This window comes from Suillus subaureus (genome assembly GCF_016647635.1).
Source record: "Suillus subaureus strain MN1 chromosome Unknown BJ212scaffold_8, whole genome shotgun sequence".
Taxonomy (NCBI): domain Eukaryota; kingdom Fungi; phylum Basidiomycota; class Agaricomycetes; order Boletales; family Suillaceae; genus Suillus; species Suillus subaureus.
Genome location: NW_024538564.1, coordinates 402,325 through 429,841, shown reverse-complemented (window position 1 = coordinate 429,841; position 27,517 = coordinate 402,325). Strand labels below are relative to the sequence as shown.

General features: G+C 47.1%; 11 protein-coding genes across 11 annotated transcripts; 2 read left to right on the top strand and 9 right to left on the bottom strand.

Moving 5' to 3' along the window:
* Positions 1-18: 18 nt before the first annotated feature.
* BJ212DRAFT_1478436 (Sec63-domain-containing protein) lies at positions 19-5,963 on the bottom strand (the record flags this gene model as incomplete). The annotated part of the gene is made up of 23 exons (XM_041339710.1): positions 19-1,300; positions 1,349-2,298; positions 2,352-2,429; positions 2,479-2,738; positions 2,876-2,922; positions 2,972-2,988; positions 3,038-3,227; positions 3,270-3,809; positions 3,865-3,947; positions 3,997-4,089; positions 4,147-4,217; positions 4,277-4,398; positions 4,456-4,577; positions 4,634-4,647; positions 4,703-4,781; positions 4,836-4,943; positions 4,993-5,112; positions 5,160-5,254; positions 5,301-5,361; positions 5,409-5,562; positions 5,622-5,733; positions 5,784-5,806; positions 5,866-5,963. The coding sequence occupies 23 exons, from the start codon at positions 5,961-5,963 to the stop codon at positions 19-21; spliced, it is 4,719 nt and encodes a 1,572-aa protein (XP_041195579.1).
* Positions 5,964-6,665: 702 nt separating this feature from the next.
* On the bottom strand, positions 6,666-7,470 carry BJ212DRAFT_1266556 (peptidase S24/S26A/S26B/S26C; the record flags this gene model as incomplete). The annotated part of the gene is made up of 5 exons (XM_041330582.1): positions 6,666-6,872; positions 6,921-6,964; positions 7,011-7,138; positions 7,191-7,297; positions 7,357-7,470. 5 exons carry the CDS (start codon positions 7,468-7,470, stop codon positions 6,666-6,668), a joined length of 600 nt encoding a protein of 199 aa, XP_041195578.1.
* Positions 7,471-7,642: 172 nt separating this feature from the next.
* On the bottom strand, positions 7,643-9,671 carry BJ212DRAFT_1339253 (arginine-tRNA-protein transferase). Its single transcript, XM_041335054.1, has 11 exons — positions 9,493-9,671; positions 9,328-9,425; positions 9,214-9,267; positions 8,925-9,138; positions 8,743-8,874; positions 8,499-8,684; positions 8,367-8,445; positions 8,238-8,308; positions 8,065-8,179; positions 7,918-8,009; positions 7,643-7,869 (listed from the first exon to the last, which is right to left on the bottom strand). The coding sequence occupies exons 1-11, from the start codon at positions 9,628-9,630 to the stop codon at positions 7,771-7,773; spliced, it is 1,278 nt and encodes a 425-aa protein (XP_041195577.1). The 5' UTR covers positions 9,631-9,671; the 3' UTR covers positions 7,643-7,770.
* On the bottom strand, positions 9,672-11,601 carry BJ212DRAFT_1339248 (WD40-repeat-containing domain protein). The gene is made up of 4 exons (XM_041335053.1): positions 11,308-11,601; positions 10,971-11,255; positions 10,486-10,915; positions 9,672-10,427 (listed from the first exon to the last, which is right to left on the bottom strand). The coding sequence occupies exons 1-4, from the start codon at positions 11,456-11,458 to the stop codon at positions 9,917-9,919; spliced, it is 1,377 nt and encodes a 458-aa protein (XP_041195576.1). The 5' UTR covers positions 11,459-11,601; the 3' UTR covers positions 9,672-9,916.
* On the bottom strand, positions 11,602-13,566 carry BJ212DRAFT_1339242 (uncharacterized protein). The gene is made up of 5 exons (XM_041335052.1): positions 13,462-13,566; positions 13,165-13,390; positions 13,035-13,114; positions 12,944-12,975; positions 11,602-12,892 (listed from the first exon to the last, which is right to left on the bottom strand). The coding sequence occupies exons 2-5, from the start codon at positions 13,242-13,244 to the stop codon at positions 11,798-11,800; spliced, it is 1,287 nt and encodes a 428-aa protein (XP_041195575.1). The 5' UTR covers positions 13,245-13,390; positions 13,462-13,566; the 3' UTR covers positions 11,602-11,797.
* A 282-nt stretch (positions 13,567-13,848) lies between these two features.
* On the top strand, positions 13,849-15,009 carry BJ212DRAFT_1552554 (EF-hand; the record flags this gene model as incomplete). Its single annotated transcript, XM_041341920.1, has 6 exons — positions 13,849-13,912; positions 13,963-13,987; positions 14,043-14,260; positions 14,333-14,466; positions 14,529-14,630; positions 14,685-15,009. The coding sequence occupies 6 exons, from the start codon at positions 13,849-13,851 to the stop codon at positions 14,712-14,714; spliced, it is 573 nt and encodes a 190-aa protein (XP_041195574.1). The 3' UTR covers positions 14,715-15,009.
* Positions 15,010-15,017: 8 nt separating this feature from the next.
* BJ212DRAFT_1266092 (integral membrane protein DUF106-domain-containing protein) lies at positions 15,018-16,077 on the bottom strand (the record flags this gene model as incomplete). The annotated part of the gene is made up of 5 exons (XM_041330539.1): positions 15,018-15,217; positions 15,292-15,453; positions 15,510-15,799; positions 15,857-15,942; positions 16,006-16,077. The coding sequence occupies 5 exons, from the start codon at positions 16,075-16,077 to the stop codon at positions 15,018-15,020; spliced, it is 810 nt and encodes a 269-aa protein (XP_041195573.1).
* Positions 16,078-16,293: 216 nt separating this feature from the next.
* BJ212DRAFT_1478430 (vesicle transport v-SNARE protein N-terminus-domain-containing protein) lies at positions 16,294-17,195 on the top strand (the record flags this gene model as incomplete). The annotated part of the gene is made up of 5 exons (XM_041339709.1): positions 16,294-16,402; positions 16,457-16,515; positions 16,571-16,933; positions 16,985-17,046; positions 17,105-17,195. 5 exons carry the CDS (start codon positions 16,294-16,296, stop codon positions 17,193-17,195), a joined length of 684 nt encoding a protein of 227 aa, XP_041195572.1.
* BJ212DRAFT_1017115 (major facilitator superfamily domain-containing protein) lies at positions 17,097-19,972 on the bottom strand. The gene is made up of 18 exons (XM_041328854.1): positions 19,578-19,972; positions 19,468-19,517; positions 19,393-19,419; positions 19,278-19,339; positions 19,157-19,222; positions 19,018-19,107; positions 18,903-18,973; positions 18,820-18,849; positions 18,729-18,767; positions 18,403-18,679; positions 18,324-18,353; positions 18,233-18,266; positions 18,085-18,172; positions 17,980-18,034; positions 17,877-17,927; positions 17,736-17,821; positions 17,397-17,684; positions 17,097-17,349 (listed from the first exon to the last, which is right to left on the bottom strand). Exons 1-17 carry the CDS (start codon positions 19,713-19,715, stop codon positions 17,520-17,522), a joined length of 1,359 nt encoding a protein of 452 aa, XP_041195571.1. The 5' UTR covers positions 19,716-19,972; the 3' UTR covers positions 17,097-17,349; positions 17,397-17,519.
* A 513-nt stretch (positions 19,973-20,485) lies between these two features.
* Positions 20,486-22,750, bottom strand: BJ212DRAFT_1017157 (multidrug resistance protein 4). Its single transcript, XM_041328855.1, has 12 exons — positions 22,407-22,750; positions 22,168-22,356; positions 22,019-22,112; positions 21,855-21,968; positions 21,488-21,800; positions 21,425-21,432; positions 21,342-21,374; positions 21,168-21,292; positions 21,024-21,112; positions 20,888-20,977; positions 20,767-20,833; positions 20,486-20,709 (listed from the first exon to the last, which is right to left on the bottom strand). The coding sequence occupies exons 1-12, from the start codon at positions 22,611-22,613 to the stop codon at positions 20,527-20,529; spliced, it is 1,512 nt and encodes a 503-aa protein (XP_041195570.1). The 5' UTR covers positions 22,614-22,750; the 3' UTR covers positions 20,486-20,526.
* Positions 22,751-24,666: 1,916 nt separating this feature from the next.
* BJ212DRAFT_1575549 (major facilitator superfamily domain-containing protein) lies at positions 24,667-27,048 on the bottom strand (the record flags this gene model as incomplete). Its single annotated transcript, XM_041342139.1, has 12 exons — positions 26,564-27,048; positions 26,323-26,511; positions 26,171-26,264; positions 26,007-26,120; positions 25,635-25,947; positions 25,572-25,579; positions 25,489-25,521; positions 25,315-25,439; positions 25,164-25,252; positions 25,028-25,117; positions 24,907-24,973; positions 24,667-24,849 (listed from the first exon to the last, which is right to left on the bottom strand). Exons 1-12 carry the CDS (start codon positions 26,768-26,770, stop codon positions 24,667-24,669), a joined length of 1,512 nt encoding a protein of 503 aa, XP_041195569.1. The 5' UTR covers positions 26,771-27,048.
* Positions 27,049-27,517: the final 469 nt, after the last annotated feature.

Genomic DNA, 27,517 nt, shown 5'->3' with positions numbered 1-27,517 from the left:
TGGTGTTTTCGTACATAGCTATAGAACGGACTCTTCAAGTCTGTCAACAAGGCGCGATAGGATTTCATTTTGCGAGCCCGCTTCCATGTCATAATACACCGGGTTGCTGACCAGCCTTCGCGCAAGGAGCGTGAAGGACAGTGCTTGAACAGCATCCTGCTTGTTTCTGATGGACCCGTCTCTTCTCCTCTCCCTGTACCATTTTTCAAACACGGATGAATCCAGCAGCTCCGATTCAAGCGGAAGTCCTTCAGCCAGGAACTTGGAAAATGTCTCCCTAACCTCCGCCTGGCAAAAGAGGAAGAAGTGGCCAGGGGCATCATGCCTCACAGCCCGGCTCTGCATCTGGACTACGTCAACAAGACTGTAATCTCGCAGCTGCGGCCCAGAGCCATCTCTCTCAAGATGAATATACTGGGTGCCCATGACCACTACGGCTCCCGCCCGGACAGGCAGCATCCAGCAAGCATCACGAGGCGACAGAAGTACGCGAACAACGCCTTCAGCAAATAACTCCAGAACAAGATTCCGATCTGCTTTTGACATCCCGCTGTGGAAGATCCCTACACCGCGTGTCACGAAATCAACCAATGTCGGGTCTTGCAACCGTGCTGAACAGTCTTCAATGTAAAGAGGAAGTACAAATTCTGGGAGGAAGCCCCTCTCTGTCTCCGTGTTTAGGACGCACTGTGTGATAAGCTCTTGCGCCACCGTCCGGCAATGACTGCGAGAAGGGACGAAAATGATGGCAGATTCACGAGATGGTACGCTTTTGATAGCCATGTACGCTGGTTTCGACATGGACTTAAACAGTGCAGCTGAATGCGGTATTGTAAAAGTCTGGTATGTGATTGTGAGTGACTGATCCCGATCTGTGGGTCGAAAACTGTGGAGCGCCATGGGATCTACACCCAGCCATGAAGCGATGTCCGTGGGGTCATTGAGAGAGGTCGACAAGCCGACGTATCGGGTGAGATGATTTTGCGTTGTGTGTCGTAGCAGTGATATACTGAGTTCATAGGTTGCATCAAGTTGCTCCAAATTATCGCACACTACAACAGATGGATAGTTTGCGTGGCGGAGGTTACGCTTATCAACAGCCTCAAGCAGTCCCGACGGCGTAACGACACGTATTGTGCTGGTCCGGCAGGGAGAAAAGCAACCTTCCCCAGAAGACAATTCGACCGTCACGTCAAGTGCATGGGAAACGACACGGAAGTCCAAGAGAGATTGGGCAGCGAGAGTTCGGTTTGGGACAATGAAAAGCACCAAGGACCTCGGATGGAGGAGTAGGGTAGTCCTTTAATAGACACTTTAGTAAATTCGGACCACAAATGTCTTTACTGACCATATTGCTAGATGTCCCATGAGGGACTTGCCACTACTAACGGGAGCGGATACCAACGCATTCATCGAAGTGTTAATAAGACTCCAAAACACTTGTGTTTGAATAGCATTGAAATCGTGAAGTCGGGCTGAATAGAGATCTTCGAGTACAGGAAGGCACAACGAAGAACGGGAGAGAAATGGGAGATCCAAACGAGGGGTATGGCCATGAGAGGGAGCAGGCATAACTAGTCCATCCAAAGATACATGGAGTTCATCTTCGGCCCCCATCCATCTATCAGATACAAATCTGACGGTAAAATAAGGTGGAGGAATGTCGGTCGGTATCGAAACCACGAAATTCACATCAAGGGAGTTTGTCGACTCCCGCAATAGAAGGTGCGCAAACTGCAAAATTTCGATGCCTTCATGATCTTCGACCCACAGCCAGAAAGGCTCTCCCAAGTCATGCACTTTGACGTTCCAGTCGAAGTTTCGAGTAACCAAAATTGCAATCTTGAGGACATTTGACCCCAACGGTCGAAGTGAGCTAGCCATCGTGACCGTAGGGAACTGCCGAGCTGCATTCCGGAGCGCTTGACCATGCCGTTCATTTAAGCGAACTAGATTACCCAGCTCTACCGGAGTCATGGAAGCTAGTTCCGCGGGCGAGTACTCCTCTCTTGAATTCTCTAAGCCATATATAATCTCGGCCTTGAGATCAAATTGCCTAAGAGGTTCGTCGAATGGCCAAAGACGTTTCTCTATAGCTTTAGTGATACCCATGAAAACCGTGGCCACACTAGCCCACTTGCGGCTGATCGCTATATCCAACAGAGCTCGTGCAATGCGTCCTCCGTTCTGTGCTGCATATGCTGAGTCGGAAACTAAGGCAAAATCTTCGACCGGAAGGCGAGAAATGTAGCTCTGAAGGAGAATATTGACTTTGCCTTGACTTGTATCTGTCCCTCCCTTGGTGCCGAAACTCTTAGTGATGTTCTGGAACCTCAAGGGACCTTACTCACTTTCACGTCACATGGAACTTTCTTCATCAGAAGCTCTAGTTCCGTCATCTCTGACTCTCTCACTTGGATTTGGTCGAACTGTGGTTGAATGTCAACTGACATCAAAGACACAAAACAGACAACCAACCTCCGTACTCATACTGAGCATGGAAAGCGCATCAGCTTCGGTCATCTTGGGTTTGAACTCCTTGTTAAAGACCTCGATGGAGGCATATCGAATGTAGTACTTGGCCGCTATCCTGCCAAGGTCCGTTATCGAAAACGTACTAGTTTTTTCAGTAAGGTTTATCATCCCCGCACTAGCCAGTCTTCGAGCCGCTGTCATGACTAGAGAATTTCGCTTCTGGCCTAAATGGGGATCTTCTGCCACATCGTCCCGAGACATACCTAAATGAAGCGTCAGCTGCTATGATAAGACAGGATTCTAAAAAACTGGCCATATAGGAAAGGATTCTTCTGCATGCGAACATACAAATATGTATATCCTAGCCATCGAACACCTTCATCGGCATTTGTTACCGTACCAAGAGCAATCTCGGCGTTCAGTGCGTTTTCAATGCCTGAAATGAACCTACTTTTTGTCAGAAAATTGTCGACATAAAGCCAATCGTTCATCTTACCGAGATTCAATCGGATTCTGGATGATCGTTCAGCATTTATCGTTCGTCATAGCTGGATAAACGCACCTGTGACGTTATGGCATCAACATAGTGTACGAGCTTATCTTCAGTAGTACAGATGTATCCTTCACCACTTGTCTCGAGACCAGGCCGACCAGCACGGCCAAACACTTGCAATACATCCAAAACCGAGAGATCGACGAAGGATCCCTTTGCACTGTCGTACAACTGAGTACCTTTGATTACAACTTGACTCCTTGATGAGAGAAGAATGAAGGACACAACAAAAATATCTCACCTGCATGAGCAGGCAAGTTGACTCCCCACGCGAGAGTCGCTGTACAACAAAGAACCTTCCTCCGATATATTAACTTCCACCTGCGTCATTTCCCCGTCAATACCACTGACCTTGATAGCTCGAGCTTCGAACATCCTCTCCATCATGTTTCGATCGGATCGCAGCATACCGGCATGATGAATACCAAATCCAAGATCAAAAAGTTGCTTCATCTCCTTGTTCCTAGAATCTCCTATATTCCTTCGGAAAAATGACCATTGAGGATGTTCCTCGCAGTTGTAATCCTCCAATGTGCCATCTATTGTCGCCGCATCCTTCAAAGCCTGCGCCGCTTTCACTGTTTCTTTACGCGCATGAACGAACACCATTACTTGGTGTCCCTGTTGTACTAGTTCGGAAACTTTCTCGTACGTGACGCGGTCAAGGTTCGTTTTAGATCGTGTGCTTCCAGGCTTTCCTCGAACTCCAATGAAGTGCTGCTCCAAAGGTACCGGTCGGAAGGAAGAGTCAAAGAAAAAGAGTCCTTTATATCGGGACGCGCTGATTATGAGTTGAGTCTGATTGAACTGGAAAAGAATAACGTGGGCAAACAAACTGCAAGAACTCGGCGACATCCAAATAGTTTGGCAACGTTGCACTGAGCCCCACTATCCTAATGACAGATTGACTTGACTCGACCTACAAACGAGTTGGCCACAAATTCACCCCTAAGAGAACGAACATGTACCTGTCGCAACGTGCGCGCAACGATAGTTTCGATGACAGCCCCACGTTCTTCATTCAAAAGATGTACCTCGTCAATGATCAAAAGCTTCAACTTCTACATACAAAAGACAGTCAGACAGGTGACAGAACAGGAACTAACGTAGAGACATACTGAAGCTAACTCTCCTTCGCCAGTGGGCTTTCGAGTTACGACATCCCATTTTTCAGGTGTAGTGACTATGACTTGGGTTTCGGCGATTTCAGATTTTGTCAGTTGCATATCACCTAGACAGAAAATTAACAGGCGGTGCATGTATCAGAGAGAATTCCCATCCCTGTCAATTCCTTGACCTGTATAGAGAGCCATTTCAGTCTTTTCCCCAGCTTTCGAACGATCTCAGAAGCCAGAGCTTTCATAGGTGCACTATGTTTTCAAAAGTCAGGACGCCTTTTTGTAAGCAAAACATTGTTGAAAGCTCACACATAGATAATCTGAAAGGCATTGCGATCTATTGAAGCATGCAGAGGTGATGATGGACTGATGGGTGATCGGTGCTGGTTGAGAACCCGAAGAATTGTTAGCATCGCAATATCAGTTTTACCCTGTAATATAAGTTCCATAAGCTACAGTTCAAGGATGACACCTAGAATAAGCTAACAGCACCAGTAGGAGCTGTTCAATCGCCGTTAAGGTGCTAAAGACCACACAGCACAACCAGAAGACGCACCGCAAACCAGGATATTCTCATTTGATTCATAAGCGGTTGAATAGACGATAGACTGTATGCGATTTAAGGAAGAATATCCCTGAAAGAAAAGGTTTGATATATATATAAAGGAGGGAAATGGTGGGCTGCATACAGGGAATGAGCCTCTAGCCAAATCATCGAGTTCGTTGACAAGAATGAGCCTTTCGGATGTCCTGGGTGGAACGACTTTGGCAGGAGGAATGATGATTTCCTCATATTCCTGACTCATTGATGAGCAGATAGGATGAAGTAAGGCATTTGTAACCGACCTCGTAGTCATGTGTTGTAGTTCCGAGTGGACGTGCGTACTTGGTACCGAATTGTGAAAGCAAACCGCCTTGCATCATAGACGCAGAGTATACATGTGGAAGCACTTCTGGAGCTTCTTGCTGGATACTTTGAGCGGGGACTCGCGTCGGGATGCAAATGAACTTACTGCCACACCAGTAAACAAAGGACGAGATGCATTCGCCCTGAGAGTCCCTTCCAGGCGGCGACGAATATCCTGCGGAGCAAGGCTGGTAACTACAGCTGAACCGCACGTTAGTAATGAACGGTGATATTGGACAACACTAACTGCCTGTTTTCGCTTTCTCTGAGGTCGAGATTTTAAATGTCGTTTTTTCTCGTCCAGATAACTAGGCAATGTGAGTCATTAAATGTGATGCACTTGATCATTACTGACTGCATCCACAAAGTAAGATCTAGAGGCAAGCAATTCTGCAACAATTTCGATGTCATCAAAGCCAACCAGATCAGCGAGCTCGCCTGATATGACATCATCGGGCAGTGTAGTCGACAGAATACCAGAAATATGCTCTAGAACTTCCTTTGGTTTGCTACGTATTATGATCGTGAGGCTCCTGTAGAAGGACGTGACGAGCCCAGGAATACTAACCTTGACAATCTACCTATTAGGTGCTCAGGCGTGGGTAGCGACAATTTCTGACCAGTGATAAAGACATCCGTAATGGAGTTTCGAGAATCCTGTTCTAGATCGTCATTGACATCTATGCGTGGTGAGTTCGTCGGTTAAGGTCATGTCAGTCGAACAGAGTACCTGGACTCGTGAACGACTTGGGCCTAGATGATTAATGTGAGTCCTTATTTGACTCAAAAGACATGATCGACATGCAACAGACATTATCCAGTCGTCCAGTTGTTTGGTATCATTGAAGTTCTGAACAGCATGTTCGCCAGGAGCGGACATCAACTGGTCAAGATGCTGGAGAATAGACATATTGAAGTGGACCTTCTGGATAATACAAGGAATGATAAGTAGGGTCCGTTCCTTTTGTCACGTAACACACGACTCGTAGTGGACAAGTTCAAGTTGCGATGGCCGATGTGATGGGTACTTTCTTTCGATGACTTGTATCCACTCCTTTCCCACGACATCACTGGCGGGATGGATGTGTCGGGACCGATATTACGTAGAGCCAACCAGCTAGTACTAGTGTTCAAACCAATTAATTGTACCAAGCATACAAGAACGAAGCTTTGTTCACAATATTAGTGTGCAATGTTGCGTCTTTGCAATACACGCATTTGATTGGCAAGTCCCCCGAGCATAAACTTGCTATATGTCGGACCGCTATATGAATAGACCTGGGCTTGGCCTTTCCATATCTCGGTTCAACACCTAACCGTCCCCATCTGCATAAAACTCCTAGCTTGAAGTGTGTAGTGAGCGTCAAAACCGCTGCTGGCAGTGTCAAACTCTGACCAAGGAATTCCTCTGATTCCATCTTTGTGTTTACCACGAGGACGTCTTGCCAGTAGAGGTCTCTTTGCAGAAGGACATTTCCCTACCTACAGAGGTTGATAGAATCAAGACAATAGGCCAGGAAGTCAACACTCCAGAAGGCGTGCTCAGAGAACACGAGGTCCGTCACAGGCCCGTCGCTTGAATCGTAATTATACCTTGCAAAAGCCAGCTAGGTTACGAGTGAGACGTCGTCGTCGAGCGTGTAGTTACCCTCGACTGCCTACGTTGCTCTCGCTCGAAGGCTGCCATGTCGCTATACCACCGAAAATCTCGGGAGGCACCTCTCTTGGAGACTGGGGAAATAGGTGGACGCAGTGGCCCTATACGGTCCAATGGCCAGACGATATACATCAACTTGGAGTCTAAAAGAGCGAGGGGGACCTGAGGCGAAGCATTAGCGCAGATGAATTTAGGGGAATAGCGACTCACTGGGCCAAATTTATTGCTATCCAGAGTCCGGAAAGGTTCGTCACCTAATGCAACGTCAAGACTTGCACGAGTGAAAATGACGCATCTCACCCTCCACCCAAACATGACCTTCGGGGACAAAAACTTCGGCATCAGGGTATGGAGGCAGGGTCTTAACAGCATCCCCTGCCACAGCTACGATTCGCTTCACGATCATTTTTCTACTATCTAATGGATCCCTGAACAAAGGAGATATCAGCAGCTTCCCCATGCCCAAGTAATTGGTCGTACCGAAGTGCCACGATGTCGCCTTTTCGAATAGGCTCTCCAGAGTTCATGGAATATCTGTCAAAAACAACAATGTCATCCCAACTTGAGGTATCCGGATTTAAAGTTGGCTAGCTGGCACGCAAGACTGGTCAGAAACGTCTCTGGACCATTTGAGTTCACGACAGACCTGCATGCTCCTTCCTCTGATCGTTTTCAGAGTGTAGAAGTACTGTGTGAAGCCCAGGCCAAGAGGAAGCCAGTATATCCATCGCAATGGCCTGCTAATTAAAGCCCATGCCATCCTGAAACCCCCTTCTGGGTTCGCAGTAGTGTGAACCCGTCTGGAGGCTAATGGCCTGCTTAACTTTGAAAACTTCGGGAATAATGACATATCACTTCAAAGACCAGCCCGATAGCTTTTCAGCGGATCTGAAAAACCCGTCTCAGAATGTTCAACCGCCAAACACGATCACGTGCTGACCAACACTTGCAGGTCTTAAAAATGAGAACTCCATCAGCTTGTACATCCCGAGAACGTCCGCGCAACTAATTCAACAACATATCACAAATAGAAAAAATACAGGTGTCGGATCATCGCCTATTACCGAAATATGATCTCCCTTGATAACTCATCTCCTAAGGCATCGACACAGCTTAAAATCTCATCGCGATTATATTCATCTTTCCACTGGTGAGATAACTAGGAGACCATTTCAGCTTCCAAGCGATCGAGTTGTCAGCCACTCACGCTGACAGGGATGATAGATATCGCCCCCTGCTGCATGGAATAAATGACCATGACTTCATTGAGTAGCTCCTCCGAGACGCGAACAGGTGGGTCTTGAATGGGGAAATGTGAATACATCATGTTTACCAAATGGCCATCCAATCATACCTTCACCAGGATCCTGTGGACCTTCCAACGAATGTTCAGGGTGCACAAAAGCGGCATAGCGAAACTTTTCTAGTTGCGGAATACAATCTGCTAAGGGAAACCACGTAAACTCTTCCTGAATTTGCAGAAGGATCTAATCAGACTGCCAAGCTGTCAGTGACATCATCACTTACAGGGTCGGCGAGATATGAAGGCGAGAACCCGCCCTTGTATTTCATTTTTGGGCAAGAGTGGATATAAAACCCTGAAATGAAGTGAGCACAGCTTAGATGGGCACATCGATAACGGCAATGATATCTCACCCATGGCAAGGGATGACATGGCAATGGCACCTGCATCATATATTTCTCTGGCCAATGAGACCTCTCGCAATGCACTGAGCTAGAAATACAGCTTGCTCAATCGCGCAAGAAACGACGAGTGCACCAATTGACCTTCCCAAGGGAATATTTGTCGTGTTTCGGATCGTACATGAAATACACGCTGGAGACGCATCCAGGCAAGATATCAATGACACCCACGGCGATCAGTTCGCCGTCAAGTCGATACATCTGATGGAAAGAACCATATTGTGACGGAAGATGGTCAGGTGCGCTTGCAGGGTATGGGATAGGTTCATTCTTCAAAAGGCGAAGTGTCAGCGCCGATCACTGGGTGTGTGATCGCAAAGAAACGTACTATCAGAGGGCTTTTTACAAGAAAACGCTTGAAATCTTCCGGTGTATTGTGTGGGTCGTGGTGGATCTGTCTTTGGTACAGCAGATAAAGCGCATATTTCTCTTCTGAGTAGGTTGATGGTTCGGGCGTCACCTATTATAGCACTTTAATATGGATGGTGAGGAACGTCGTGCATATCATGCCTTAAAATTATGACGGGCTGTTAGATTTGGAGAAATGAAGTCAGACTCGGCGGCGTGTATCGAGGTAGACAGAGAAAATTGTGGAGGATCACGCTTCGAAGCATTACCCCCTGACTTGGATGGTCTGGTTGGCATCGGGGAAGGTGATATATCATGTAGTAGCAGGGAATCACTAGTCTCGGATTTGTGACCTTGCATAACAAAATGATTCCATCTAAACACAAAAGTGAACATTCAGATCAGCAACCAATCCACCAAGACAAGTTCAAGTCCATCTGGAGATATTCACCGGTTGATGAGTTTTCTTTGGCTGCGAGAAGGCTTAAATTCTATCGCATCAAGCCTGAGATTGAATTCAGATAAGTAGAGTCTCGCACTGGCAGCACATCCACGGACAACGTACCTGATAGTGTACTGAGGACAACACGAGCGTCTTAGATCAGGAGCATAACAATATGTCCCAGATCGTCTCCACCCTCTGTAGATCATCTTTTGATAGACCTAACAGACTGTCAGAAAAGAAAAAGAGGATAACTTGTGTCTCGTGCCGTCACTTGAAAGGACTCACTTCACATGATAGTTGAGAGGCAATAAGCCCTGCTTTCTTGAAGCTAGTCTCAGTGCTACTTCGTTCTCCCAGTGGTCCACAATAGCCGCAAGTGGAGCATCCCGGTCCCAGAGGCATACCGACCGAAACGATAGGCATGATAAAAGTGTCAATACGGCTGCTGCGTAGACGATGATCTTAAGCCTGAATTAGTGGTACCCCCGTGTGTCCCGGTTCGGATATCATAGTAAGTGCACATGGTCTCAAACTCTATAGAATCGTGAGAAGGTCTTCAAGATAACATTCATCTGCAGCAGAAACAAGATAATGCGAGGATGAAAAATGAACTACGAGGTTACTACGAGTCGTGAACGATTATAAACGGGAACGAGTAGTGCATGATCCAAAACCAAGAGACAACAAGACAACAGAAATCATTACCACTCTAGCCCCAACCATCCCACCTACCATATTTCCGGTACTCTTGCAAAATTAGTTCTCGGTTGTCCTTCCGGTCCCTGTCACGCTCCCTTTCCTTTCCCTTCTCCGTGCGACTTGTGATAGATGACACGCTATTCGTGCGTGGACGAGAATGCAAGGATGCCTTGGGTGGGGAGCTGGACAGTGGGGTCCCACCCGTGGACAGCGAAGATATGTTAGACGTCCACTGTGGTAGTGACAACCGATACCAGCCCCCGCTGTACGTGAGCGCTATGAGCTGGTATTCCATAGATGGATCACGACCTGGTTCACTACGATCAGAGGGTGCTTCGATCCAGCCGACCATGCACTTCTCCTCATCGGTAATATCAGCCGTGGGCGAACGAGGGGATGACGTGGAAGAAGATAATGATATGTGAGAGGCTTGCGTCGGAATCCGATACTGAGCATATGACCATTCGGAGTCAAAGTAAGGAATGAGTGAAGCGAGCGGGGACAAGGACGACTGCCGATTACTGTACCATCCAATTGTGTCAACGTTAATAGATTATGGGTGGGATAGGAATGACTCACGAGGGGCCGGACATAAGAGAGAATACGTGTACAGTGCCTTTATCACTCCAAACACATACTTCCTTCTCGTCAGGGCGAAAAGCAACCCCATATATTTCGGCCTTATCTGATCCCCTTCTGAATACACGTATCAGCTTTCCTGAAAGCGTGTCCCATATACGAACAAGGGTACCGCGGGACGAGGTCGTAGCGAGCATCCGACCTGATTGAGGAACGGTGAGAGTGTTCAAGGAGGACTCATGTGCAGCGATAATTGAGACTGGATGCTTTGATGGTGGTGGTGGTGGGCGAGATGGTGGGACAGAAGGGGGAGGACCAACTGGCGTCGGTGGAATACAAGGTGGTAGATGTACTAATTGTACGTGCCCCATCTGCCGACCAGGGAAAGCCAGAAGAGTTGAATATGCCCCAGTAGCCATCGCAAGCAAGCCTGCACACCGAAGAGCATAAATTGTCGATATACACACGTAGATAACCCGGCTCACCTCGAGGGTTGTCACAGGTGTCGAATTCATTCCGTCGAACGATGGTCTCCCCGATCTCGAATAATACAATCCTTCTCCGAAACGATACTGCAAGCCATCCACGTCTACAAGCAAGACCTCTGACCCTTTCCCTGAATTCTAGCTCTGCTACTTCTTCTCCGGCCACGTCGTCCCATACAACCACCTTATTTGGAGGATAAAGTGGACTGCGGCCACCTCCAAGGAGAAAGAGTAGAGATGAAGTGTGACACGGCACCGCGGCCAAGAGGGTTCCTCCAGTGAACTCTGCTTGATTTATGAAGATCAACAGCGAACAGAAAGAATGCCACCTACCCACCTCTCTTGCGAATAAGCTTCAGCGGCCATGTCTGGTACACAGCAAACCCTGCAGGTGTCGTTGTAGTGAATATCTGACAGTCTGCTTCAAATCGGGTATCAAAGATCTGAATGGGGTTTGTCGCAGTGATAGAGTGTCGAGCTAGGTTCATGGATCGACGTGATGGAAAGGAGGTGGTAAAGTGTATCGCTCAGTCACGGTAGCAGCTTGCATGCCGCATCAGCATCAGATTGTGGCTGGAGCTACCAGTAGAGCTTCTGAAGTGGCGCAATTAGGTCTTTGAACACAACCACAAACTTTGAACAAGCAAACAATTGTTTACTAGCTAGTCCAAGTATCGGTACCGCTATAGCTAGTGAGGTAGTTCGACGCAATTGAATCAGATATTGTACAAATGGAACCCATAGAACAGGTAACAAATATTGACGACCACGGAAGGTTTAAAAAGATACATGATAGATAAAATGCGCAGGTCCAGCAGAGTCACCTATCATCCGCGAGCAGAATGTGTGACAGCAGCAGGTACGAATACAGGAGATGCATACGCTGGATGATGCGCATAGCCCACTGCATGATTTCCTGCGTTTTGCATAGTGCGCGGAATAGCATCGTTGGTATCATCCCAGGACTTAGGCGGTCGTAAGCCAACTCCGGCAAGTTGCTGCCTGGCAGCCTTGAACTCTTGTTCCTCTGCCTGATTCTGCGCAACCAGAGCTGCCTTTGCCTCTGCCTGTCTTTGTAATTCTGCCTCCGACTCATCTGACAAGTAATCTGTGAAGCCCCCATCGGAGATTACGGTCGCATCTGATACGGAGCCTTGCGAGCTACCACTATCACTGCTATTTCCCGCAGTGCTCCCAACCTTTAACGCCGCCATGGCACCTTCTAATGTAGATCGTCGGAAAGATAATGGAGAATCCTGCGAATTCGTGGGGACGCCGTCGATGGGAGATGGGTAAGGAGCTGGCGGGCAGTACTCCCCAGGTTTCGATGAGTTTAACGATGCGGAGACCGACGATAATGAAGGTCGTCCTCCGCCGTTACGCCGTGACAGCGAACCGTCTAAATCTGTCGCTCTACGCATGGAAGGAGTGCGGTTTGTCTTTTCTACCCCCTCTGAGACTGTCTGGCGACGAGACGATGTGCATTGTTCTGCTGAATTTGGAAATGAAGACAAGGGCCCAGAAGCTCGCGGTGTCGTTCCTGTCAAAGGGGAACTCTGTTGCACGGGACTTTCACCTGAGCGCCCTCTTGCTGGAATGGGCATTGCCTGATTCTTCCCAGAGGTTGGGCTAGACCTGGTCGTGGGACTGCTACCGCTGTTTCTACGATCCAGTGATGGCATTTGCTGTTGGGCTGCTGGGCTGCGATTTGTGGGTGAGACACCAGGTAGGATGGCACCTCGTACGCTTTCGAGGATGCTTTTTATCTCTTGAGGCATAGGTATACTATGGACGATGCTGACACTAGGCCAATCTGCAGCCTGTATGAGACGCTGCTCATTGGGATTTGGAGGCCGGCAGCATCCGGGCCAACCGGGGTTCTGATGCAAGCTAACTTTTGACGATGGATTAGCACGAGCCCACTGTAGATCGAGGTGCTTAGTATACTGATGATTGACATGAAAATAAATAACCTTGCAATAACCACATCCATTAAAAGATTTGACTGAGATTCAAAGTGATCGGTGAGTATTACGGGTATGAGCTATAAGGCTACATACATACCCTCGGCATTCTTCAGATGAACGACGTCATGACGAGGATGCAAGGCTCTGTTGTAACATACATCTCGGATGTGAGGGCATCTAGCGTGGGTAAGGTGACTCGGAGTGTTTGATGAATTAAAGGACATTACCTGTTTCCACTCGGCTTGAATACTTTACACATGGGACAGAAAGCCAATGTTGGGTCAGTCGAGCCATATAGGTAGCACATTGATGAAACTGATATTGGGGGAGGAGGAGATGCGAATGATTTATATGAAATACTAATGCAGGATAACTAAAAAAGGGTTCCGGTTGAGAGAAAGAAGGTGGAATGGCAAAGGCAGGACCGGCATGCGGTATCCTGGGTGCGCTCTGCTGATCGGTTCCGTTTGAGGGGAGAGCATCATGAGTTACGATGACAAGATGGAGGTCAGTAACAGACTGACAAGATCGGTTCGAATCCTTTATATGCCGCTCCCCCCTGCTGTAACAATTGAACACGAGTCCCGAACGCTTTTAGTTCGACGTCGTCCTCATGTTTTAAAACGTGTAGATACCATAAAATCCAAAAACGGTTATTCTATCAAATTATATCGTAAATTCGACAAATCAAGCACAATCTCCAAATCAAATTTAAATTAAATAAATTATATTTTCGTATTTGGTTTCTAGAACCCCGTGTGAAACAATTCCGGCCTTCCAGCGCTTAGATTAGCTACTTGGGATGTTCCATGGAAGTCATGCACCCCGCCAGCAGTGGCAACGACGTAGCCTACATAACACATCCTTCTTTATAATCAAACCAGTCACACATTCAATCTTCTCAATCAACCATGGGCAAATCTCATAGCAAACTGTCTCCGGAGCAACTCGCAGATCTACAGAAGAACACCTATTGTCAGTTCCGAAATATCTCGTATCGACTCTATCTGATGCCATGACCCTAGTCGATAAGAGAGAGCTACAACAATGGTTCTTTCTATTTATCGTCTCATGTGGCGTTTGTTTCACCTTAATCGCACTACAGGTATAAGGGCTTTCTCAAAGATTGTCCATCCGGCCAGCTGGACAAGACTGAATTCAGTCGTATATATAAACAATTCTTTCCATTCGGGGATCCAGCAGACTTTGCAGACTACGTCTTCAACGTATTTGACGAGAATAAAAATGGTACTATTGACTTCAAGGAGTTCATCTGTGCTCTCAGTGTCACAAGTCGCGGCCGATTAGACGAGAAGCTCAAGTGTACGTACAATTTCCCCACATTTTGACACAAACCCCTTATGACGTTTCACAATGGATCCTACTTTCCTCCAGGGGCGTTTCAGTTATACGATATAGACAAAGATGGTTTCATCACCTACGATGAGATGCTGCAGATCGTAACGTCCATATACAAGATGACTGGACAAATGGTCAAGCTCCCTGCCGACGAAGATACTCCCGAAAAGGTTCGTTTGACGGACTACTCCGCTTTCATGAAATGTCTCCGCTCACTAGCTCAAATCCACAGCGAGTGAATAAGATCTTCAGGAATATGGACCGAAACAAGGACGCACAGCTTACGTACGATGAATTTGTCGAAGGCAGTAAGCAAGACCCGACCATCGTTCAGGTGAGCACTCAGGGTCTTCACATGATCAGTCCCCTGACCAAGTTCTTTTTGTAGGCATTATCGCTATACGATGGTCTCGTATGATCATGATGTTGGCATTTGTGCAAGCGGATTGATTTTACTTGTCAACCACCACTGATTCATTTCCACAGCTAAATTTTCCTCCTAATATACTTTTCATGTTGTATTCCAGATGATGATCTTGTGGTCAATCGGCTCACGGAAATCAAGATCAAGCCTTTCGCACACCATACTTTACTCTACGCTATGGCCAGATCTGTCTACCTTCATCGATGTAGCGGTAGACCAGGCTCCGGTATCGCATATTTTTATTCGCATCTCAAGGCTAGAATCTTGCATAGCCACGTGATAATCAACTATTTAGAGTCACAAGGCAGCTAGCTTCCCATACTTCCGTAGAATCTTAGTATCCATGTTTTCACCCACCCAGCTGTGAAGACCCTCAGCAAACTCGAGATTATCCCGCTCTGCCTTGAAAAGTTTGTTGAAATCTTGTGGCTGCCCTGGCTGCGCATTGCCCATGGCCGCAAAGGGCGACGTAGTCATGTCACGCGATGAATCAGCAGCTACGAAAGAAGATCCGGACGCCAGCCCATCAGACAACTATATAGAAACACGGGAAATAAACGGAGACGCGTACAATTATCACCGCCAAGGATAAGTCGATAAAGGCCGTTCAAGCCGAAAAAGTTGAGGAAATACCACGACAGTGATGAAACCCACCGAACATCCATATCAGGGGTATCTATGCCACGCTGAAGCATGGATTTGAAGCCCAGCGTCAAAGGGAAGGGTAGTTTGACTGAGAGATTTTCAGGTCGGAGTGCTGTATTGAAGTGTTATAGGGAAACCACGCACTTAGGACGAAGCCTTGAAAGAAGAAGTTGATCCAGCCCATAATAACCATCTGTGGGACCATCATGACCATTTGGGTTTTCATGCCGGCCATCATGCCGTCCATGGCAGCAGGGTCTGACAGAGGATTGGGAGCAGATGATGGGGCATCAGCCTTGGGCGGTCCGTCCTTCAGGTACGTTCCGGCCTTGTAGGCCTCAGAAAGATGCTGTGAGATAGCTTTGTAAAATGATGGTGGTATTGGGGAATTTGAGGATGTAGCTCGGAGAATCTGAGAGCGCGTGAGAGCACGTCTTTTGCAAGTCATTGTGTCAGAAGGTTGTCGGGACATCAAGAGGAGGGTCACTTACTGCTCACGGGTTGCGGCTCGCGAGAGCTTTTTCGGTGGCGACTGTAAGAGAATGACCACATAATGGCGCAGTATTCCGACCAATATCTGGCCGCACACATAGTAAACACTTGCCACAGTGCGAACCGGAGATTATTAAACCAAACTCACCATTACAAGAGTGATTGGAAAGAGAACCCAGTCTCGAATCTGGGGATCCAAGTATAATGAAAGCCTATCCATTACTGTGCGTAAGAGGACTGGGGTGCGTCGAGAATACGAGCTACAGCGACCTCAAGGGTCTAGTCGACGTGTTGGAATGAGAGTAGATTTCCTTTTTGAGACAACATCGACGTGAACCTCGTGCGCAGTTGACGCTCACTCCCATCCCCCGTTGACGTTCCCTCGGCATCCTTCTAGAGTCGTGTCTTCATTGACCCTTGTAGGGTAGCAGAAACCATGGACAACTCCCCGACTGCGCTATTTGACTCATATGAGCAGGATTTCAGACAAGTCATTGACAGCATTCGCTTAAAACTTGACGGAGACGGCAAGGATGAGCGTGGTGGTACGTAGCAGTTTCTAGTCTTAGCTCATCGGTTCACAAGGGTTATATGCACAGAACAGCGTAGAGCAGCACTCAGAAGAGTGGAAATGGAGCTGGATGAGGCCGACGAAATGGTTGGTTTACGCATAGACTCTGGCACTGAAGTCAGATCTCAATGGTCAACCCTAGATCTCGCAAATGGAAATAGAAATACAGGGGATACCCCAGTCCATAAAGCCACAGTACCAAAACCGCCTCAAAACCGCCAAGGGAGACCTAGTGCGGTTCAAGAAGCTTTCCAAGGATCTCCATTCTCAGGTATCCAGAGCGGAACTTCTTTCATCTGGCAGAGTGGGCACGCCCACGTCAGACGAGCCCTATGGACCCACCAGTGATCGTACTCGCCTGCTTGCAGGGACTGCTACTCTCGAGGATGGTACGAGACGGCTACAAGAATCACAACGCATTGCCCTGGAGACGGAGGACCAGGGTGCTGAGATATTGATGAATCTCAGAACGCAACGAGAACAAATTGAGAATTCCAGAGATACCGTGAGTCTTGTCCCTTGATTCCTGATAATTACTTACCCCGTGCCTCACTAGCTTCGCACCGCTGACACTGCAATTGACCGAGCCTCAGGCACTTTGAAGAAGATGATTAGACGGTTAGTTTAATGCTGATATAAGTGTTTTGGAGCCATATGCCTGATATGTGCTATGCAGGATGTACCAACAACGTGTCGTCACCGCTGCTATCATTGTCGTCCTAGTCCTGGTAATTGCAATCATTCTATGGGAGAAAGTTTTCCGGTAGACGGATGTTATTTATGGTTGTTGCATTTCCCCCTTGTGCCACATGGCCACAGACATTGTATTTATGCATAGTATATTTCCCCAGGCTTTGTTCCAATGACTTGTGATGCGATAGATGGTCCTGCTATCAATTCACGTACTGGAAGAATACATTCCTGCCAGCATATTCAGCCTGAGTCCACTTCCGTTGGATCTTACTTACTGCTTGTCTGTCATGTCGGCGAATGCACGACGCTCCTTTTCCTTCTGAACGTCGTCATCGGTCCAACCCTTCTCCCTCTTAATATCTTCTATCATTGCTCGTCGTTTAATATTTAGCTTCACATTAATATGGCGCAGAAGATATGCTACTCCGATCTGCATTGAAAGCAAAACCATGATGGCAGCCTTGCCTGGGATATACTGCTGGTGCATCTTTAGGTTGGAAAATTTCAGTGCCAATAATGTTTCCAACGCAGAAAAAGATCATGGTGAGCGCATTGATGGTGAGCTGTCGAACCATGTCAAGCAATGCCCAGAGACAAAGGTATACCTGGCGTACCTTCTTGGTATAACCGCTAGTGTTACTGGCATTGTATGCGTAGATCGTAGATAATGTGCTTCCAAACGAGCCTATGAGATATGAGCCTACAAATAATGTTACCTTTTGACGTGCATGATGACTGCGTTGATCAAAGCCCACCAAATAGTAAAACTCCCTTTTGTCCGCTATTGTTGAAGCCAATCATCAGTGCTAGAACGTGATTAGCCTTCTTTAGGTTGCTATAAACGACGAATGACTTTACCGACGCCGAGAAGGGTTGGGAGAGTTGCATAAATCACCGGTAACATGCGTTCCCCCTATATACATCGATGAGTGCGGCCCCGATGTCAGTTATGCAGAGCATTACCTTTTTATCAGAGTAGTAGCCGCAGATCACCACCGAGATGACACTCACGATTCCAGCGGGAGTGGCAAGGATCAAAGTCTGCCTTGATCTGTCGAGAGGATGGGGGGAATTCATCAGTCACTGCGACAGATTACTGATGTGGCCCTACGTATATCCGAAATTCTTTATGATAATGTTGCTGACTAGGTTGGCCATGAGCAAGCTCGCCGAGCCATGTCGTCAAGGCAGAGATGACTTACAGTTGGTGAGACCACCGCTAGGGATATCGGCTGAAATAAGAGTGAGGCATGCACGGGCAATATTGCAATGAATACCCACTTAGCATGGTTGCAAGCACGATTAACCAAGTTCGGACATCCAAAAGGGTCTCGATGACTTGTTCTTTCTTGAACTTCCTGTTCTCTGTACCCCCCTGGTCATCCCTAACTCGCTCTAAGGATGCGATGCGCTCCTCCTTCGTAAGCATCCAGGCATTGACAGGCGAATCTGGTAACCACACTAATGCGATTATTCCAACGAGGATTGCAAGGCCGCCAAGGAGGTAGTAGACAATCTTGTATGGTGCCATAATACCTCCGTTGTAAAACGAGATTCCCTGCTGATAAGTAAGTCCAGCCCTCTTATTGTGACGTCGCATTACATACATAGGCCATGAAGCCTCCGAAGACCTGAGTAAAACCAAGCTATTATGTCGCCTTCAGCAAGAAGAAAAAATTAGAAAAGAAAGTGACTAACCATTGTGTAAAAATATGCAATGCGAATTCCCTGCACGAATCCTGTATACAGTTTCACCACAGGCGGAATTATTGAGTACTCACCTGTTCATTTTTTCTATAAAACATGGATATTATCGAGATCAGGATAGGAGCCACACAGCTCTCGCACATCCCTGCCTAATCTTAGCGAAAATCAGCTAGACAAATATCTACACACCAAGAATAAAACGAAGCGCGAAGAAAGTCTGAAAGGAGCTTGCTAACGCATGGCAGAGTAGCACGACGCCCCACATGATAATATTCACGCCTGATATTGTTTTGGTTTTTATTCACACCTAGGATAAGTATCAGCTCACCGAGGTATTTACCAAGTCTGAGCTTCTGGGCGATATATACTGTGGGGAATTCCCAAACTATAAAACCTGTGGGTGCGATGTAATTAACGCGAGAACATTTGAAAGACAACCTCATATTTACCAAGATAGAACGCCATTGAAACTAAATTGTAGTTCTGTCCAGTTACTGGAAATCCCATGATGCTAAACATAATGTTGAACATCCTATCGTGCAAGACATCCCGTCATTGACTGACCTCGCATAATTGAGCGATGTCTTGTCCCTTTGAGGATGGTCAAAACCAGATAGTCGAAAATGAAGGCTTTCTCACAAAAACTGGGTGAAGTACACCGTAGCAGTTATTGGAATAATAACTTTGTCCTGTCAAGCTGTCAGCAAAGTCGGTACGTCATGATTATGATAACCACTGAATGGATGTACAAGTTTGTTTCTGAGTTTTCGATTATATTCTTCACTGAATTTCTGTGCTTGGGTTCCCACTAATCGAAGCGCTTCATCTCCTTCGAAGAGCGGAGAATCTGCAATTTCTTCACAGGATGTTTCTTTTCCTGAATCCATAACCTGATTGATTGCACGGAAGACGTGCTTCGGGCTGTCTTATCAGGTCTGGAGAGTTGGAAGAAGAACCGCGAATGAAGGGTTGTCTAAGTAATTCATTCTAGATATCCACAAGCCTGAGGTGCCACAGGATGATAAGCACCAACGTGACAACGCCACGAACAAAGTTACGCGTCAATTCACGATAAGGCATATTTTAGGATGTCCAAGGAGCACAAGACGGTGTAGCATGGTCGAAATTCCCACCAACGGTAAGGGGAGGGATGCCATTGCTACCGAGAAACGCCAAGCGTTGTTCATGAATTCTCTGAATGGATCACCGTAGGTTGCAGAAGTTGCATGATATCGAATTCGACCTAGAATTCTTCTGCAGATGAACAAAGGATGGGGACTCATCTTTTCCGTGGAAACCTAGTGCTCAAGGCATGTTACCTCTGCGTTTATTTTGCATGCAAATAAAAGTATCTCCCGTCAAGTTCATGAGCAGCTTGTCGTGAAGAACGAGAATTTGGAGATGCCAGTGACCAAAAGGCATCATGGTCCGCGAAGGTCCTATAGTAGGCGAACCATCGAGCATAGCGAAATTAATAGGCGACTACCCACGAACAATCTCGCAAACGTCGTACTCCAACAACCCTCATTTCTTGTGCTTCTCTCAAGTCATCCAAATCGCTCTTCTGTTCCTACGCGACAGCCCAGCCATATGACGATACTTCTTGAGCTGGTGTGATCATAGGGGTGATACCGGAGTTATTGTGACTCGACGCTTCTAAAATTATCATACTTTCACGATCTGGGTGGAAAAGAAAAATCAACGGGCCAAGGGACTCTTCGCGCGGATACGTTCGCCAGTAAAATATATCCACACGGGGAAGGGTATACCAATGATGATGGCAAGACCTGCAAGCAGGGAATTCCCCCCACCATAGCCAAGTGACGCAAACATCTGTTCTCCAAACAAAGGGAACGCAAAACCAAGAAGTGAACGGAACATCTGATGATATATTCAGTGGACGCCAATGAAATTAAGGATGATGTAAGAAAGACTAACAGAAGCGGCTGCAATAGCGCTTGCAGCATAGGTGAATGTATCCACGAGATACAATTGAATGGGGAGGCTTCATGTGAAGAAGTTAGACGTGGAAGAGACTAATGCATTGGAGCACACCCACAAACTCGTCATCAACCCGAACCCAAAGATAGCAGTACCAATGATAGGCATCATGAAGTGGGCCTTGGCTTGGGCAGACCAGCCATACCAACTAGTACATGTCAGACTGAGAGCAGAAATCAATGCGTCGGTCTCACAATAGTCCCACGGGGACAAAGAACGAGCCGAATATCAGAGAAGGTATGCGCATCTCCGGTTTACCCTTCCCTCCATTTTTTGCAGCAAGCTAACCACGACGCTTGAGCTGTCACGTTCAAGATAGAAGGCAAGTCTTGACATACGTATATGTATATCTTGTCAGAAACTCTGGCGCCAAACAAAGTGGCGGTTAGAAATCCGACGCCTGTTCCGATGTACGTCAGACCTCCAATTCCAGTGCCGAAGTGGTACACCTCCGAAAAGAGGTCTGAGCGAAAATTATTAATAAAGATCCCTGTAGGCAAGTATGATCTTACCGGGGAAAGTAGCAAACATCAAGTAGTAGATACCTGCCATATGATCTCAGTCCGTGTCCGATATAAATTAGTGTGGTACTGACCGTACATCCTAAATATATGAACGTCAGTGAGCCGCGTGCGCATGTCACTAAATTTAAACTTACAGAGCCATATACAAGCTCAGGATGAAGAGTACAAAACTCCGAGTCAACAATATGATCGGCCGCTTCAGGTTGAGCCATAAGTAGGCCCATTTTCCCATCTCGTCTTGGGGAGCAGGATGTCCCACAGTCGTCTTTTCGGGATCTGGCGCCATGTTATCAAGACGAAGCCTGATAACTGGCGCATAAGTTTCTCTCAAGAGAGGGATGCCGATCACTGCGGCAACGCCAGAGATCGCGATAACGACATAGAAGACATATAGTACACCGACTGATTCTGCGATGAAACCTCCCATAACGGGACCAATAGCAGGGCCTAGAAAGATGCGTGAACCCAACGTCGCGCAATATAAAACGATGTACAACCCACCTATCAAGGGTCCGATGCTGTATAGTGCCATAGCCGATGCTCGATCACGTTCCGCGAAGAGGTCGCTCACGACACCTCCACCGCATGCTATAGGTGCACTCCCCACCAGTCCAGCTATGCAAAGAGTGAACAAAAGTTGCAGCTCCAGATGTTCCGAGACGTACCTAGAAACCGGAAAATAATGAAGGATACAGTATTGCGTGACAAAGCACAGCCGAGATTAAAGGCGAGAAAAAAGAGGTTCCCTAGGTGGAGCACCTTGAACTCATTCAGGTAAATGGTCCCGATCAAACCTAGGATACATATTACGCACCCATACACGACCATACACTTCCGACAAAGGTGCCGCAAATAAAGGACCAATGGCATACGACAGAAGGAATATACTCAGAGTCAACGCTATGACTGTTGGACTGGTTATACCAAATTTTACGGCCACATCAGGCAGACCAGGTGCCATGATAGAACTTGCTAACGGCGTGACAAATGTGTACAGCGCGACCTAATACTGTCATGAGTCTTTTTTAGTTGAACTCGCATGGAAGAACTGACGATCGTAGTCGTTGCCCATTTTTTTGCGGGAGACCAATTCCTGGGGTTCGCAGGGTCGTGTTCCCAGTCATACTCTTTGTCATGAGTCTTATGCGAGTCCTCGGCAGACTGGCCTTCGCTTCTCATGACGTGGGGAAGATGAAGATCATTCGAATCATCTTGATGACTCGGAGAAAAAGAAACAGTTCCTGAAGGAGAGCCCGACATGGATCAGTGGTGCACTAGAAGGCAGAGAAGGCGACCGGGGAAGGTAGAAGGTGATGACACATGTCCCGGACAGACTCTAAGTTAAATATATAGCAGACGATACCCTGACTGAGCAGGTATTACCATTACGCTTTATTCCTGGAGGCCGTTAAAAGTTTATGCAATTGCTAACATGTAAGATCTCACCCGAGGACCTGAGTATATCTACTTACAAATACTCTCGCGGAGTATACGTTCACACGTGAATGAAGCCACACTCTCATATTGGTAGCTATGGAAAGCACACGACTACCACTCTCGTGACCGCTGCCGGCTTCCTGTGAACAGATCCAATGAGTCGATTAGGGGTTGCCAAAACTCCAGAACTCCTAAAAAGAATGCTTGCCAGTGCCTATCCGACTCGGAGCCGCCCATGGACGCTCCTCAAACACGCATCATGATCAGCGTGTAATGAGTGCTGCCAGATCTCGAAATTCCTTCCGCTGTTTCTCCTATTTTGTTCACCTTGCTTCCTTTGCCGGATCTGAGAAGTAATTAGTGGTATACTATTGTCAGAGCACAGCCAAATGGATATTAATATTCAGCTCTAGAGACTATCCGCACACATCCAACTACATGCTCACTGTGCCGTCTTCGACCCACCATCATTACTAAAAGATAAGAGACACGCGCCTGAGGTTGGAGGGTGCATCAGAAACCGCGAGCAACGGACGGTTGCTCTGACGCATGAAGTGACGCATACGACATTTTGTAAGGTCAACCGAAACCCTCGTCGAACGGATCACAACATGGATTGGAAGCACTGAAGTGCACCAGTAGACCAGACTGATCCAAGCGGAGAAAAACACGTGGGAACACGCTCTGGAACCAACAATTCCAAACATGACTCCATGAGCTCGAGCTTATCACACCTCGATGATATTTGACTGCCTCAATTCAACATGCAGTGTGGCGCACACAACTTCAGGGTAACTTGTGTCATTCTCATTTTCAATTATTTAATTAACATGTCACCAATTTAGTGAACTGTCGCTGCGCTGCCGGCGAGACTAAACTGCGCTCCTCAGCTCTTCACGTAAACAAGTCTTATGTAGCCGTCGGACGTACTGATCCGTCCATTCACGCGCAGACGCGAATTCAAAGAAAATAGAAAACGTGTCGCGAATAGTGAGTTCTAATTATTGTGGTCAATAGATATCATGTTCGATCGCAAATTACCCAATCAGCCTGAGTGTCTCAGATGCTTGATCAATTTGCCATGTGGTCACAGGCAGCGGAGAGGGTGTCTTTGGCCTCCTAGATGGATTATCGTTGTCACTTCGTTTCCTTGGTTTCTTTCAGCATGTCTATTGGCGTCTTCTAGGTATCTTAATGCTTTTTTTGGAGTATTTTAGCAGTTGTGTCAGGGCTCTAGTCGTATTTTCGACTTTTATCTTGTGCTTATTATACCTATTACTGTTTACCTATCACTTTCCATCCAGTAAACTGCCTGAGCTTCATCCCCGAGACCTTCCCCCCTGATTGATAGATCAGCTGTCGAAAATAATCTGCTTTTTGGGTCCTGCATACGTAAGTAAGTCTGTTGTGAAGGGCGTTGATTGTGTTTTTGCAGTGGCATCAGGAAAACGTAATTCATTACAGAGTGTTACAGAGCGCTCTGTCTCTGTAGTGAATTACGTTTTCCTGATGACTAGGCTGAACCCGCTGACCCGTAACTATTATACCTTTGATTGGCCCTGTGGCATGTATCATACGTTTACACCAATTCGCGGGCTCATTATGTTTCGGCTGTTGGACTCGAATATTTTTCCTCTATTAACAGACAGGTAGCTCTACGCAGAAAATAATACACTATTTTTGCACGACAAGCACCGATCGACGACTCGAAGGTGAACGATGATTCTACTGTTAACTGCCATAAATCACCCCGCGATGTAGTGAGTGGATGTAATCATGATGCTGGTATTGGGGTTATCGTGATTTGGTGCTTCTGGAGGGACTGAGGATTATTACACTTTTACGATGATGAGGCGGTCTTGGTGGAAGGGAAAAATCAACGGGTCAAGGAACTCTTCGCACGGATACATTCGCCAGCAAAATATATCCACACGGGAAAGGGTATACCAATGATGATGGCAAGACCTGCAAGCAGGGAATTACCACCACCATAGCCAAGTGACGCAAACATCTGTTCTCCAAACAAAGGGAACGCAAAACCAAGAAGTGAACGGAACATCTGATGATATATTCAGTGGACGCCAACGAAATTAAGGATGATGTAAGAAAGACTAACAGAAGCGGCTGCAATAGCGCTTGCAGCATAGGTGAATGTATCCACGAGATACAATTGAATGGGGAGGCTTCATGTGAAGAAGTTAGACGTGGAAGAGACTAATGCACTGGAGCACACCCACAAACTCGTCATCAACCCGAACCCAAAGATAGCAGTACCAATGATAGGCATCATGAAGTGGGCCTTGGCTTGGGCAGACCAGCCATACCAACTAGTACATGTCAGACTGAGAGCAGAAATCAATGCGTCGGTCTCACAGTAGTCCCACAGGGACAAAGAACGAGCCGAATATCAGAGCAGGTATGCGCATCTCCGGTTTACCCTTCCCACCATTTTTTGCAGCGAGCTAGCCGTAAAAAGCAATGCTTGAGCTGGCACGTGCAAGGTAGAAGGCAAGTCTTGACATACGTATGTGTATATCTTGCTGGAAACTCTGGCGCCAAACCAAGAGGCGGTTAGAAATCCGACGCCTGTTCCCATGTACGTCAGACCTCCAATTCCAGTGCTGAAGTGGTACACCTTTGAAAAGAGGCCTGAGCGAAAATTATTAATAAAGATCCCTGTAGGCAAGTATGATCTTACCGGGGAAAGTAGCAAACATCAAGTAGTAGATACCTGCCGTATGATCTCAGTCCGTGTCCGATATAACTTAGTCTGGTACTGACCGTACATCCTAAATATATGAACGTCAGTGAGCCGCGTGCGCATGTCACTAAATTTAAACTTACAGAGCCATATACAAGCTCAGGATGAAGAGTACAAAACTCCGAGTCAACAATATGATCGGCCGCTTCAGGTTGAGCCATAAGTAGGCCCATTTTCCCATCTCGTCTTGGGGAGCAGGATGTCCCACAGTCGTCTTTTCGGGATCTGGCGCCATGTTATCAAGACGAAGCCTGATAACTGGCGCATAGGTTTCTCTCAAGAGAGGGATGCCGATCACTGCGGCAACGCCAGAGATCGCGATAACGACATAGAAGACATATAGTACACCGACTGATTCTGCGATGAAACCTCCCATAACGGGACCAATAGCAGGGCCTTGAAGGATACGCGAACCCCAGTCAACGTCGCATAATATAAAACGATGTACAACCCACCTATCAAGGGTCCGATGCTGTATAGTGCCACAGCCGATGCTCGATCACGTTCCGCGAAGAGATCGCTCACTACACCTCCGCCGCAAGCTATAGGTGCACTCCCCGCTAATCCAGCTTTGCAAAGAATGAACAAAAGTTGCAACTCCAGATGTTCCGAGACGCACCTAGAAACCGGAAAACAATGAAGGATACAGTATTGCGTGACAAAGCACAGCCGAGATTAAAGGTGAAAAAGAAGAAGTTCGCTAGGTGGAGCACCTTGAACTCATTCAGGTAAATGGTCCCGCCGATCAAACCTAGGATACATATTACGCACCCATACACGACCATACACTTCCGACAAAGGTGCCGCAAATAAAGGACCAATGGCAAACGATAGAAGGAATATACTCAGAGTCAATGCTATAACTGTTGGATCGGTTATACCAAATTTGATGGCTACGTCAAGCAGACCAGGCGCCATGATAGAACTTGCTAACGGCGTGACAAACGTGTACAGCGCGACCTGATACCGACATGAGCCATTGTAAATTGAACTGGCTGATGGAAAAACTGACAAGCGAAGTCGTTGTCCATTTTTTTGCAGGAGACCAATTCCTGGGGTTCGCAGGGTCGAGTTCCCAATCACGCTCTCTGTCATGAGTCTTATCCTCGACCTCGGCAGACTGGCCCTCGGTTCTCATGACCTGGGGAAGATGAAGATGATTCAAATCATCCTGGTGACTCGGAACAAAAGAAACGGTTCCTGGAGGAGAGCCCGACATGTACCAGTGTTGCGCTGGCAGGCAGGGAAGGCAACCGAGGACTCTGGTAGAAGGTGATAATACATGTCCCAGACAGACCCTTGAATATATAGCTGACGATAACCTGACTGAGCAGGTATTACTATTACGCTTTAATCCTGGAAGCCGCTGAACGTTTACGTTGCAATTGCTGACAGGTAAGATTTCAACTAACTGGACCTGAGCCTGAGGATGGAGTGGACACGTGAGGCCAAGATCGACAGTCTGATATTGGTAACTATGGATCCAACACGGCCCTGAGAGTGGCTGTGACACGGCCATATTGACTATATGGAGAGTACACGGCTACTGCCGCTAGTTTCCTGTCACTGAGAGTCGATTTGGGGCTAAAGAATACCATCCGACTCGGAGTCGCCCCATAATTACTCTTCAGACACGCAACACAGCGTGCAATGACACTACACCGATCTCGAATAGTCGAAAATTCTTACGTTGCTCCTCCTATCTTATTCACCTTGCTTCCTTTGCCGCATCGGCCCCTCTCAAGACCGTTTTAACGTGCCAACATTGCATGAAGCCCGGACAAGCGCATCAAATTCGAATTTATCCGGTTGCGTCAAACCGGATACGAAAATATTATCATGATCGACATGTAACTTGTCATGTAATGCACGATGGAATTAATCGAAAGTGAGTTATTACAAGAATCTGATCCTACGGCAACATTTTAATCAGCTAAGTAGAATGTCTTTCCGACGAACTACATAG